This window comes from Marmota monax, unplaced genomic scaffold, assembly GCF_021218885.2.
Source record: "Marmota monax isolate L192 unplaced genomic scaffold, Marmota_monax_Labrador192_F-V1.1 WCK01_AAM20220418_F8-fsc00205, whole genome shotgun sequence".
Taxonomy (NCBI): domain Eukaryota; kingdom Metazoa; phylum Chordata; class Mammalia; order Rodentia; family Sciuridae; genus Marmota; species Marmota monax.
The window spans coordinates 2,019,861-2,033,890 of NW_026692417.1; the positions used below are offsets into that span (position 1 = coordinate 2,019,861).

General features: G+C 38.7%; 1 protein-coding gene across 4 annotated transcripts in view; it reads left to right on the forward strand.

The window, feature by feature from the left end:
- The window catches only part of Gjc1 (gap junction protein gamma 1), a 28,868-nt gene extending 15,185 nt beyond the window's left edge, over positions 1-13,683 (forward strand). For 2 of the 4 annotated variants that reach the window (XM_058578762.1, XM_058578763.1), the window contains exons 2-4: positions 4,833-4,908; positions 6,160-6,262; positions 7,358-13,683. In XM_058578762.1, the coding sequence (XP_058434745.1) occupies positions 7,378-8,568 (1,191 nt within the window). In that variant the 5' untranslated portion in view covers positions 4,833-4,908; positions 6,160-6,262; positions 7,358-7,377 and the 3' untranslated portion in view covers positions 8,569-13,683. The remainder of the gene's footprint in view (positions 1-4,832; positions 4,909-6,159; positions 6,263-7,357) is intronic. The other 2 variants (XM_046442780.2, XM_046442779.2) reach the window with 1 other exon arrangement.
- Positions 13,684-14,030: the final 347 nt, after the last annotated feature.

A 14,030-nucleotide genomic window follows, 5' to 3' on the forward strand; every position in this document is an offset into this window, starting at 1 on the left:
GTGGAGGATTGAACCCAGTGCCTCAAGATATTCTAGGCAAGCACCCTGCCACTGAGCTGTAGTCCCAGCCTGACTTACTTATCTTTATAATGGTTCTAATAATAGAATCTACCAGCACCACCACACAGACACACACACACACACACACACACGCACAAAGTGATGATGCTACCATTCATTAAAGAAGTCCATGGTTCTTTATTTCAGAAGGAAAATTACCCTTCCTCCATTTTATGAGATGCTAGGGTTAAATTATTATACACATTTATACAAAAAGAATATGTATAGTGATTAGTCAGTTTTCTGTTACTGTAACAAGATACCTGAGGCAGCCTACTTTTAAAGAAAACAGGTTTATTTAGCTCACAGTTCTGGAGTTCAGCTTCTGCTTGTCTCCACTGAAGCCTTGTGGTGGAAGGTATAATGGCAAGAGCCCACGTGGGATCAGGAGATATCATTGCCAAACAGGAAACCAGAGAGATTCAGGAGGCAGGCTCAGTCTTTTATAATTCTTCCCTTCCCAAGAATGTGGGAGACCAACATTCTCTTCTGCGAGCAGTGCCCCCAAAGAATTCCCAATAGGCTACACTAAGGAAAGCCTCCAATATGTGAAGGTTAGGGGGTACACTGGAACCAAAATAAATAGTAAGTATAAGCCAGTTTTACCAATAAACTCCTTTGTAAGTTAGTAACATTTTACACTTGGAAAAACTATTCATATAGTCAGGAAATAATGAATAAACAAACCTTTTTTTTTTTTTTTTTTAACTGGGACTTGAATCCAGGGGTGCTTAACCACTGAGCCACACACCCAGCCCTTTTTATTTTTATTTTTTTAATTTTGAGATAGGGTCTTGCTAAGTTGTTAGAGCCTCACTAAATTGATGAGGCTAGCCTTGAACTTCCTCCTGCTTCAGCCTCAAAGTCACTGTGATTACAGGTGCCTCATCATGCCTAGTTAACCAAAACACTTTTTTTTTAGTTGTAGGTGGACACAATACTTTTGTTTATTTTTATATGGTGCTGAGGATTGAACCCAGTGCCTCATATGTGCTAGGCAAGCGCTCTACCACTGAGCTATGACTCCAGCCCCTAACCAAAACATTTTTAAAGGGCTGTGATTGGGGTTTATATTAGTTTCCTTTAATGTTATTGCCCCCCACCAAGAATTGTATTAAGGCCGGGCATGGTGGCACATGCCTGTAAATCCCAGCAGCTCTGGAGGCTGAGACTGGAGAATTGTGAATTCAAAGCCAGCTTGAGCAATGTCAAGGCGCTAAGCAACTCAGTGAGACTCTGTCTCTAAATAAAATACAAACTAGGGCTGAGGATGTGGCTCAGTGGCTGAGTGCCCCTGAGTTCAGTCCCCAGTACCCCCATCCCCCAAATAAAAGTATTAAGAAAAAGAAAATGAGGGCTGGGGTCATGGCTCAGTGGCAGGGGGTTGCCTCACACATATGAGGCACTGGGTTCAATCCTCAGCACCACATGAAAATTAATCAATAAAATAAAGATATTGTTTTTATGTATAACTAAAAAATATTTTAAAGAAAATGAAATTAACCTTTTATATCCCATATATTAGAGGACCTAATATACAGATTACCCACTTCCCTGGGACATTTTGTAGTCAACAACATGAACTGCAGGAAAACTACTGCACAGACATTTCAGCGTGTGTGTATCTGATGCTGTGCCTCTTAGGAAAGCCCATGGAAAACCAGGCTACAAAGGTTTGACATTTTTGTAAGCTTACAGTTTAACCAATGTGTAATCCTTACCTCTGGGTGTGTTAAAATAGCTGCTTTAAAAATTATGTAACTTTCAAAAAAATTTGTCATCAATTCTTCTCAATAAAAGTTGAATTATTATATGAGATGCTGAATTGTTGAATAAAATTTTCGGCAGCAGTATTTATTGGAAAAAAGGTCCTCATTGGTCTGAGGATGTGGCTTAGTGGCAGAGCACCACCTGCTTACCTAGCATAATACATAAGGGCCAGGGTTTAATCCCCAACATACACACACACACACACACACACATACACAAATTAATGTGTCTATGTGGTTGCATGTATAAAGGATGAGTTTTTAACTATTTTTTAATTTTTGTCTTATTTGGTATTAAATTGAATTTTAGGCTTGAGGGGAAAATGCTTTATGAATGGTATTTGGGGATCTGGACTTGTAGGGAGTTTGTGGATGTGAATCATTATGGAGTTCTGTTATAAACCTGGTTTATACATTTAAAGATTGCACATTATTCAAACCCAGGCAAGCACTTCACCATTGAGCTACAACCCTAGCCCATATTATTCAAATTTTAAAACTGTTTAATTGTTGACGTACAAATGATAATTTTTTGGTATGGTTCCAAATGTATGTAGAAGAAATAGTAAGACAATTGTGTTATAAATGGTGGAAGGTAAAGAGATGTAAAAGGAAATAATTTTTCTATGTTGCACTTGAAATATAAAAAAGATGACACCAACAATAAAATAAAGATTGCATATTATTATTTTTTTATTGGTTGTTCAAAACATTACAAAGCTCTTGACATATCGTATTTCATACATTTGATTCATGTGGGTTATGAACTCCCATTTTTACCCCGTATACAGATTGCAGAATCACATCGGTTACACATCCATGTTTTTACATAATGCCATACTAGTGACTGTTGTATTCTGCTACCTTTTCTATCCTCTACTATCCCCCCTCCCCTCCCCTCCCATCTTCTCTCTCTACCCCATCTGCTGTAATTCAAATCTCTCCCTTTTTTTTTTTTTTCCCCATATTATTAAGCCAACGTTGTAGCACAGTCCTATAATCCCAGGGGCTGGGAGGCTGAGACCGGAGGATTGTGAGTTTAAAGCCAACTTCAGCAAAATTGAGGCACTCAGCATCTCAGTGAGACCCTGTCTCTAAATAAAATACAAAATAGGGCTGGGGATGAGGCTCAGTGGGTGAGTGCTCCTGAGTTCAATCCCCAGTACCCCCCCTCCGGCACCCCCCTCCCCCAGAAAAAGATTGCACATTATTTACTTCTTGTTTTGTGGTTTTATAGCTTTATGTAGTCAGTAAGCGGAGAAGTGGGCTCAGTTGAAGATCAGGGCTAGAGATGGGAGCTGTACTTGAGTTATGTGGTAAGTTTATTTTTGTGTCAGATTATATATTTGTTTGTTTATTTATTTATTTATTTGGGTATTGAATTCAGGGATATTTTACCACCGAGCTACATCCAGCATTTTTTTTTTTTTAAGTTTTTTAGAACTTTATTTTATGTACAAAGAACTAGCATGTTCTCTTTCATTGGGTGGCTGACTTGGGCAATCCATTCGAGGAAGATCACTTAGTCCAACTTAATGGAGCCTACATCCTTTGACCAAAACACTGTGGGCACATGCGGAGTCAGGATTTCTGGATCAGACCATGTCTGTTTGAGCATACGCAACAAGAGCGAGAACCCTGGCTGAATTTTCTTAATATTTATTTTTTAGTTTTTGGTGGACACAACATCTTTATTTTACTTTTATGTGGTGCTGAGGATCGAACCTAGTGCCCCGCACATGCTAGGCGAACGCTACCGCTTGAGCCACATCCCCAGCCCATGTATGTAAATCTTGAGTATGCATTCTATATAGATGCCTTCACTTTCTCTTTTTTATTGATGTTTTGGAAATTGTTCTAGGATTTGTTTGTTTCCTATATTTCAAAAAAAAGAATAACTTTTGCTGGGGATGTGGCTCAGTGGTAGAGCTCTTGCTGGCCTGTGTGAGGCCCTTGGGTTTGATCCCTCGTCAGAAAAAAAAAGAAAAGAAAGGCAAAACAAGTCATACAAACAAACAAGAAAAAATCAACTCTATTCTTACGAATATATGACACTCAGGGATTGTTTTTAATTTGTTAAATTAAGCAACAGTAATGAACAAAGTTATGGATGACTTGACCATAGCTGTTAAGAGTTAGCAGAATTTGATAATGAGCAATAATTCATCCTGGAGTTTTGTGGGGATTTTTTGTTTTGTTTTTGTTTTTTAATTTTCTTTATGCTTTTATTTTATTTACTTATTTTTTCTCTGATGCTGAGGGTCGAACCCAGGGCCTTGCACTTGGTAGGGGAGTGCTCTACTGCTGAGCCACAACCCCAGCCCCCCCCTTTTTTGTTGTTGTTTTTTTTGTTTTTGTTTTTGTTTTTTTAGCAAAATATTTCTATTTAAATATAGGTGTGTGGTTTTAATTGATTTGTTCTGTGTTGTTGAGTTCTACATGTTTGCTGAAATAGATTCCATTATGTATAGCAAAATAAACGTTTTGTTTTTTAATCACTGTACAGACCACAGGTGTTTTCTTTCTCTTTGTGAGCAGTTGAATCTGTAAATCACCTCCTGTGGAGACCAGTGTCCCAGTGACTGATCCAGCTGTTGGGTGTTGTAGATGAACAACTTGCTCCTACTTGGCTGCTTCAGGGAATAGGGCACACAGGGTGAAGAATTTTGCTAGGCCCTTAGGAACCAGTTTCAGTTTGCTTGGATTCTTTTTTGGCTTTTTGCTATAGGTGCCAGAGTTTTCACAAATGACTCATCTTCCTCTCAGATTTTCTTAGGCTGCAGTGATTTAAGAATCTTTGGGTCACTGTTACATAGTTTCTCCTACCACATGGATTGTGGGGGATAAAGTAGTCATATTGAAAGTCAAACCCGTTTCCATCTCATTCTGAGTGATTCCTGTGGTACATAGAAAACTTTGTTTCTTCCTGAAAAATGGTGTTTTAGTGATTCATTGTTTTCTGTGGGAGGAAGTTTACGACCTACTCTTCTTTTTCCCTTCCAGAGGGAATTTGGGAAAGTTGCAAGCAAAACATCATTTCTCAAAGAAGATTTTGGGTAACAGAAGTTCTGCATAACAGGTAAAATGCATTTAAACTTCTTTGGTGGTGCTGACAAGTCACCTATAATCTGCAGAAGTAAACTGAAAGAGCAGGGAGAGAAAGTTGAAAAGTTAAATCTACTTTGTGTCAGGAGTTGTCAGGGACTTGTTACATATATTTCACCTATATGTTTTTAACCTAGATTTCCCCCCCTCCCCTCCCTTGGTACTGGGGATTGAACCCAGGGGCATTTAACTACTAAGTCACATCCCCTGCCCTTTATTATTTATTTTGAGACAGAGTCTCACTGAGTTGCTGAGGGCCTTACTAAGTTGTTGAGGATGGTTTTGAACCTCACACTCCTCCCAAGCCAATGGCTCTGGAGGTTGAGGCAGGAGATTCACAAGTTCAGAGCCAGCCTCAGCAAAGTAGTAAGGCTACTCGCAATTCAGTGAGACCCTGTCTCTAAATAAAATACAAAAAGGGCTGGGAATCTGGCTCAGTGGTTAAATGCCCACTAGGTTCAATCCCAGGCACTTAAAAAATCTTAGAATAAAACTATCCTTTAAAATGTGTTTTAAATGGATTTATTAATTGGTTTATTATACCAGGGATACTGAGCCAAATCCCCAGCATTTCCTTCCTTTTAAAATTTTGAGACAGTTATTGAGGCTGGCCTTGAAATTGTGATCCTCCTGCCTTAGCCTCTCAAGTGGCTGGGATTAGAGGTGTGTGCCACCACGCCCAGCAGCAAACTTGTTTTTATATCTTCCATAAAAAAAATACAGATATAATAAAGGGGTTATAAAATTTGTTGCAGAGTATTCATTGTGGTCTTTTAAGTAAAATTAGAATCTGCTCTGCTGTTCCATCCAGCTAGGGAATGTCTTTCTAGTTCCTTTCTCTCTGTTGTTTTAGTCCATGATCATTTCCAGTTGTTTGCAGCTGTACCATCTCCTTAATTCCTTTCAACACTTGTCAGCTGGTCCAAAATTTAAGCTTCCTAATAAGCTCCCTGTTAACTAGGAAGTCCAGCCCAAAGGTCTCCTTTATGTTCTGAGAGATATTCCCTTGTGATTGGATTGGAATAGCTGTATGCATTTTTTTTTCCTTTTTGTGGTGCTGGGCATTGGACCCAGGGGTGCTCTACCATTGAGCTAGATATCCAACCCTTATTTATTCATTTATTTTTTTATCATGATTATTATTTTTTTGGTACCAGGGATTGAATTTAGGGGCACTTAAACGCTGAGTCACATCCCTGGCCCTTTTTATTTGTATTTTATTTAGAGACAGGATCTCACTTAGTGGCTTAGCACCTCATTAAGTTGTTGAGGCTGGCTTTGAACTCGAGATCTTTCTGCCTCAGCCTTCCGAGCCACCAGGATTACAGGTTTGTGCCACTGCACCCAATCCTTTTTATTTTCTTGACTCACTAAGTTGCTCAGGCTGACCTCAAACTTGCCAACCCTCCTACCTCAGCCTCCCAAGTCGCTGGAATTATAGGTGTCCACCACTGCATCTGCTGCATCTGGCTGCATTCTTTTTTTTTTTTTTTTGTCCACACTTTTTATTGGTGTGTTCTAGTTGTACATGATGATGGGACTTGTTACATTTTTGTACATGCACACACTATAACAATATAATTTGTCCAATATCACTCCCTAGCATGTCCCCCGCCATCACCTTTCACTCCTTTGTATTATTTCTTATCTGTATCTCAGAAAGTTCTGAAGGTCTCATGAAATAATAATACATGTCAAAAACCCAATGTGCTACATCTGAGAAATATATCTCAGTTAATGAGACCTACAATAATAATTATTATTTATGGGTTTTTTTGTATTTTTAAAAATGTCTCAGTTGTTGATGGACCTTTATTTTATTCATTTATTTATATGTAGTGCTGAGAATCGAACCCAGTGCCTCACACATGCTAGGCAAGTGCTCTACCACTGAGCCACAACCCTAGCCCCTTTACTGCATTTTTATTGTTGTTTGTTGTTGTTATTATTATTTGTGCTGTGGATCAAACCCGGAGCTTTTTGCATGCAAGGCAAGTGTTCCATCACTTAACTATACCCCAGCCCCACAATTTTATTTTGTAAACCGAGGAAGACGTGAAAGTCCAAACAAGTTCTTTTGGACTGAGGTGAATAAATTATCCTGTCTAAGGGTGGTAAGAATGAGGTGTTTTAAATGGATTTGCCTGCTGCTTGGATATAATGTTATTTACTATAACATTTGTTCTAGTGTTAGCCTTGTAGTTAGATTTTGAGTATGTACAGAAGTGGTATCTAGCAATATCATGGATTGAAATTTACATTGTCAATATTTTAATAGTTGTTGGGGTTTGGGTGTAACTCAGTGGTAGAGTGTGAGCTTAACATGAGCATAACCCTGGGTTTAATCCCCCACACCAATAAGAGGAATAAAAATATTTTAATATTTGTTGTTTTTTTTCCCATGATATTTTCCACTTTATCAGGACAAACCAAGTTTATCACCATGAGTTGGAGCTTCCTGACTCGCCTGCTAGAGGAGATTCACAACCATTCCACATTCGTAGGGAAGATCTGGCTCACTGTATTGATTGTGTTTCGGATTGTCCTAACAGCTGTAGGAGGAGAGTCCATCTATTATGATGAGCAAAGCAAATTTGTGTGCAACACAGAACAGCCAGGCTGTGAGAATGTCTGCTATGATGCCTTTGCACCACTCTCCCATGTGCGGTTCTGGGTGTTCCAGATCATTCTGGTGGCCACTCCCTCGGTGATGTACCTGGGCTACGCCATTCATAAGATTGCCAAAATGGAGCATGGTGAGGTGGACAAGAAGGCGGCTCGGAGCAAACCCTATGCTATGCGTTGGAAACAGCACCGGGCCCTGGAAGAAACAGAAGAGGACCATGAAGAGGATCCCATGATGTATCCAGAAATGGAATTAGAAAGTGAAAAAGAAAATAAAGAGCAGAGCCAACCGAAACCCAAGCATGATGGCCGACGACGGATTCGGGAGGATGGGCTCATGAAAATCTATGTACTACAGTTGCTGGCAAGGACCGTGTTTGAGGTGGGTTTTCTGATAGGGCAATATTTCCTGTATGGCTTCCAAGTCCATCCATTTTATGTGTGCAGCAGACTTCCTTGCCCTCATAAAATAGACTGCTTTATTTCTAGACCCACTGAAAAGACCATCTTCCTTCTGATAATGTATGGTGTTACAGGCCTCTGCCTATTGCTTAACATTTGGGAGATGCTTCATTTAGGGTTTGGGACCATTCGAGACTCACTAAACAGTAAAAGGAGGGAACTTGAAGATCCGGGTGCTTTTAATTATCCTTTCACTTGGAATACACCATCTGCTCCCCCTGGCTATAACATTGCTGTCAAACCAGATCAAATCCAATACACCGAATTGTCCAATGCTAAGATCGCCTATAAGCAAAACAAAGCCAACATCGCCCAGGAGCAGCAGTATGGCAGCCACGAGGAGCACCTCCCAGCTGATCTGGAGACTCTGCAGCGGGAGATCAGAATGGCTCAGGAACGCTTGGATCTAGCAATCCAGGCCTATAATCACCAAAATAATCCCCATGGTCCTCGCGAAAAAAAGGCCAAAGTGGGGTCCAAAGCTGGGTCCAACAAAAGCAGTGCTAGTAGCAAATCAGGGGATGGGAAGACCTCCGTCTGGATTTAATCTTTGCTGGGCTTAAAACTTGGGCTTTTCATAGTTTATGGTAAGCAACGGCTCACTGAATAATGACTTCCATTGAGTAAACATTTGGCTCTGGTTATCTTCAGGGATGCTGTTGGCTCATGATCCAAACTCAGGGGACTCTGAAGGTGGGGCTGGGATGAGTGGGGAAAGGGAAACACAGTGTTCCAGGGCACATGTTCTCAGCAATAATACAGTTGCAGAACTTTACATTTGTGTCTTCCAGATCCAGAGAAGAACAGATATATTTAAATCATTCTTGTTGAACAGTTTTTATATGTACAGTATTATGGTACATTTTTTTTTCTTTTTTTTTTTTTAGTATGAGAACTTTTTTGTATTTGTACATTGAACTGTTGTAGTTATACTTTTTTATATTAAAGGAAAAAAATCCTTGTAAGTAATGCCTATTAGGCTAGTGTTATTACTTTGTTTAGCAAAATCTACCCTGGGTTTAGAGTTTTAGTAGATGCTACATTCAATACAAGTGCCTCTCATGTTGCAGGGAACATTTCAATGGAGACTGAGGAGGAGATACCAGTTTTCTGTCTTAGAAAGGAAGACTACATTAGAAAGAGATTGAGATCTTCTCTCTTCCACCTGAGAAATCTGGGAATCTCAACTTTTATGACCAGAGCTGTAGCCATTCTTTGAAAACATGTTTCCAAAGGAAGTAAATAATTAGCTGCAGGATTTCTTCAAATTCCAAGCATTGCCAGTATGTGCTTTGATGTTATATACATAAGTTCTTTCAAAAGACTGATACGCAGTGGTGTCCCCCATCTAGTAGCTACATTCAATATAAGTGCCCAGGAGCAGTGTGAAGCGCCTGGCTAGATTTTGGTGCTAAGCAGCTTGTCTCAGAGAGCTCAGTCGCGCCTGGGAAATGAGGCCTAATAGGATGTTTAGCTGTGAACCCTTTTGATTGGCTTTAAGCCTCAATCCAGAAATCTGCCCATCTCTCTGGTTTCTTAAGCCCATAATGAATATTTTCCATACTTGTTAACATTAGAAATATAAAAATTCCCTTATAGACTAAGAATATTCAAAACTTCCTATACTGCAAATGGGAGAAGGCTTAAATCCAGATTTTTAAATTTCTTTTTATAATGGAATTTATGATTGACTTACTTCTGCCAATGTAGGTGTCTGCCTAAGTGGCCATTCTCACTTGGGATTTGTCTGTAAATAAACCAAAAGAGGTGTTCAGTATTTATTCCCTGTTGGTATATGTTATTTGTTAATGACAAGCATTATTGTTTATGAAACTAGTGTTTTATAAACAGTATTTATTGCCATCTTTTTTTTTTTTTTCCCAACCTGTTTATTGAACCCAGTGCTCACACATGCTAGGTAAGAGCTACATCCCCAGCCTTGTTTTTTTCCTTTTTTTTTTTTTAATGGGATCTCCCTGAGTTGCCCAGGCTGGTCTTGAACTTGCCTCTGCCTCCCTAATAGCTGGGATTACAGATGTATACCACCACTCCCAGTACCATCTTTACATTTTGTTGGAGAGCTGTGTTCTCCTATCCCATTTTTGTGGTTTGTCTTAGTGGTGAAACTTGGTAAAGGTGTCAGGGGGTCTTTGCTTTACCAGGGAGCATTTCACTTGGGTGTCTTCCTCTTTTCTAACAAAACTGCTGCAAGCCACTTCTGACTTTGAAATTCCAAAGGTGTTACGCTTTGTGTCTTCATTTTTAAATGCCATTTCCAGGCTATTTAGAAGAATATGAGAATAGCACCTTTTGTGCATTTGTTTTTTCTTTGTTGTTTCTCCATTTGCATTCCCCCTCCTCCCGCCCCCACGCATACCCAAAAAAACTCAGAAAATTTAACCTTCTAGCCATTCATTGACTTATATTTGTGAATATATATTTTCTAATCTTTAAATTTTAGCTTGGAAAAACTCCTCAGGATCTCTCAAAATTTTAAGCAGAAAATAAGCTCAGGTGAGACTGAGGGGGAAATTTTAGAAAATGACATACATGTATATCATGAATAATCAATGGGCATTGGCAGTTTTCCTCAAACCAAATGGTTAATAAGGAAATTCATATAATTGCTAGAAAAAAAGGCAGGATTTTTACTAGTTAAACCTCATTGAGATACAAAACTACCGATTCTTATGTTGCTGGAGCTTCCAGCAGATTTCTTAATTGAAGGACAGAAAATTCACATCCACTCAATGCCATTTGTTCAGAGCCCGGAGGAAAAGAGAGTGGCTTTGCCAGCAGAAAGGTTGGGAATTTGAGTGGTGGAGAGGGAAGGAGTCGAGCAGAAACGCCAGGAAGAACCAGGCAAAGGCATTTGGTGCCAGGAGTATCCACTTAGTTCTACAGCAGCCCTGGTGTTTCATCTTGGCTTATGCTGCTGAGAATGTTAGCTTTTGTGTCTGGCTAATTCTTCAACTTTTTAAAGTATATAGAAAGATGTCACCTCACATGTACACACTTTAAAATCTATATTTATTCTCTTGCTAAAGTTTTTTTTTTTTTTTTTTTTTTTTTTTTTAGTACCGGGGATTGAACCCAGGGGCGCTTAAACACTGAGCCACAACCCCAGCCCTTTTTAATATTTTATTTAGAGACAGGGTCTTGCTGAGTTGCTTGGAGACTCACTCACTAAATTGCTGAGGGTGGCTTTGAACTCAAAATCCTCTTGCCTCAGCTACCTGAGCTGCTAAAGTTTTCATTATGACAGGAATTTCCCTACTTGCTGCCTCCTTAACACATTTCTTTTATTCAGCTTTTGAATATAAGAGTTTGCCATAACTGTTTTCCACTCATAACATGGTATAAACCTACATAAAGAGAGTAACTCCTCTTTGTCTAATTTATTAACACATTGATTCTACATTGAATCTGTGAAAATATTGTTCTGGAAAGTACAAGTATTTGTATCAAAAGTCTGCCAATAGTTTTGTTTTTTCTATCAAAATCATATTGTGGGCTGGGGTTATGGCTTAGTGGTAGTGCACTCGTTTGGCATGTGTGAGGCACTGGGTTCAATCCTCGGCACCACATAAAAATAAATAAATAATCATATTATTTTAAATTGCTGGATAGGACTTGCTATGTCGTGATATTTCTCCTCTAAATGGAAGTTAAGTACTCAGTCCTTCACATTGTTAGAATCAGGATAGGAGCAATAACATGTTTATATTCCTTAATGTACTGGTGCATTTATTAAGATGTTATGTGTCCACACCTGACATTTTGTTAAAATCTTTTATTCAGAAGAGATTTGCAAAAGGAACAGGCATCTTTTGCTTAGTTCACATTTGAAGGGAGAATTAGATGACATTTTCCCCTGAAGAAATATTAATGTTCACTTTGTGGCTTTGTCTTTGCTTATGACTTCGTTTTGCTTGTTTCCATATTTGTTCATTAAAACCACAAGCGTATTATTTCAGTTGAAGTCAGTTTTTCTGGTAATTTTCCTTAACCAATATTTATGGAGTCATTTGCTCTTGATAACAATGAACTTTGCCATTCTAAAATGGCACTCACAGTTCAGGTCTTTTGCATATCTGTGTCTTTTAGAGGGCCACCTATATCTTTAAAGGGGGAAAAAATCAGTATTAGTAAACTTAACTGTCAATTCTTCACAGTTTGAAATCAGGGAGATCACTTTTCCAAGTTCAGGAGTCACTTGCCTCTGAGTGTTAGCCAGTAGTAACCTCTGGTAAAAGGTGTTCAAAAAATCAACTATCAGGACTTGGGTGTAGCTCAGGAGGGTAGAACACTTGCCTAGCATGCATGAGGTCCTGGGTTTGATCCCTAGTACCACAAAAAAAAAACAAAACCCTCTTATTATTGGTCATTTGACTGAGCTTGGAGCTTCAGAACAATAGTGAACTGTGTAATGGTGATAAGGCATACTGGAGTGCCCTTTATTGTGGGCCTCAGTGATGGTTTACAACACTTGATCCAAGCAATTTATACCAAGAATGGACTTTTAAATATTATTCTTCTTAGTCATACTTATGATTTACCCGTTTGGCATTTAGATGTCCATGCTGTATGCTTTCTGTCTCATGTAAGAGGCATTCACTTCTAAAAATAACACCTCTGGGTGATGATAAATTTTTGGCCAGCCAGCATTTGGTAAAAGGCAAGTATATTATACTTGAACTGACTTTAATGAATACCTTTTTTTATTTATAAATCAAAGATCTTTCCCAGCTGTGAAGAAGATACCTGAAGTCAAAGATACACAGCTGCTGGTCATTTTGATTGGAAGGTTCCAGGTATTAGATTAATTTTATGTATAAAATCATGTAATATCTTGAAGAATCTTACCACCCTATAGTGATAAATCCCCTTTACCTATACAGTGCAGTTGGGAGATAAAATGTCAGCCTACCTAACATGTCCTACATGTCATAAATCTGTAATAATTCAGTTACCATCAAATGTTAGAATCATTAGGTTGAATTACATACTTATCACTCATTCTAGCCTCACATCATGGAGACTTTAAGATTTTCATTTGCTGTTGTCCCTAATGTAATCTTATTGCTTTGTTGTTTATAATAACAAATTAAGTGGCTTTTGTTCATGCATATTCCATATTAAAGAAGAAATCCTCAGTATTCTAAAATCCAGGAGTTCCACTGCAGTGCAAAATCAATACAGAGATAAAAAGTAAGTTCTGCCTTTTAGGTTGGCTTGTTGAACCAGACAAAGACAGTGGGCTATGTGCTTCCCAAGATTGAAAAAAAAATTAACTGTTCTCTCAATTATGTTTTCTTTAGCAAATCTCCTACAGAAGTCTCTACCTCGGTCATTAAGTATTGTGATATGATTAGCATATTGATACCAGAAAAACTTAGCTAGGACTTCCAACTTTTAAAGAAAATTTAAATGTAAAATTCAACTGTTAACCAGGAATCAAATGTCATGTGATGTGCAGTTTGGATATTGCATGAACAGCTAAGGATTTACCTGTTTCATTGCCAAAGATGATTTGTCATTGATTTTGTTCTGTACAGTTTATGTAAAACTTTCATGGTAGAGACAGGCTCTGTGCTCAGGGTCTTGTCTCTTGGAAGATTTTGTCAGTTTTATCAGTTCCAAATACAGTTTAGAAGATTCACTTGTGGTCTGTGCATCCTTTCTCAAAACTCGAAACCCTTTGAAAACTAGGCTGTGAGGAAATTTCATGGTTGGCATGTATACCATTCTTTGTATTAAATTGTTTCCAAGAACTTAATGGTTTACACAGAAAATCTGATATGAAAATCTCTTCTTGTACATTCACCTGTAAGTTGATCTTAGTGGGAATACGCGAGCAGAGAAACTTCCAGCTAGAAGTCTGGCCTCAAAAGAGACCCTTTTGCATAGCAGGGCTGGTGCTCCTCTGGGTCTAAGTGGATTGGTGAATGTTTACTGTCACAAACTGGGAAGTACTGGTGGTCTCCTAGAGGAGGGGAAGGCTGGAGT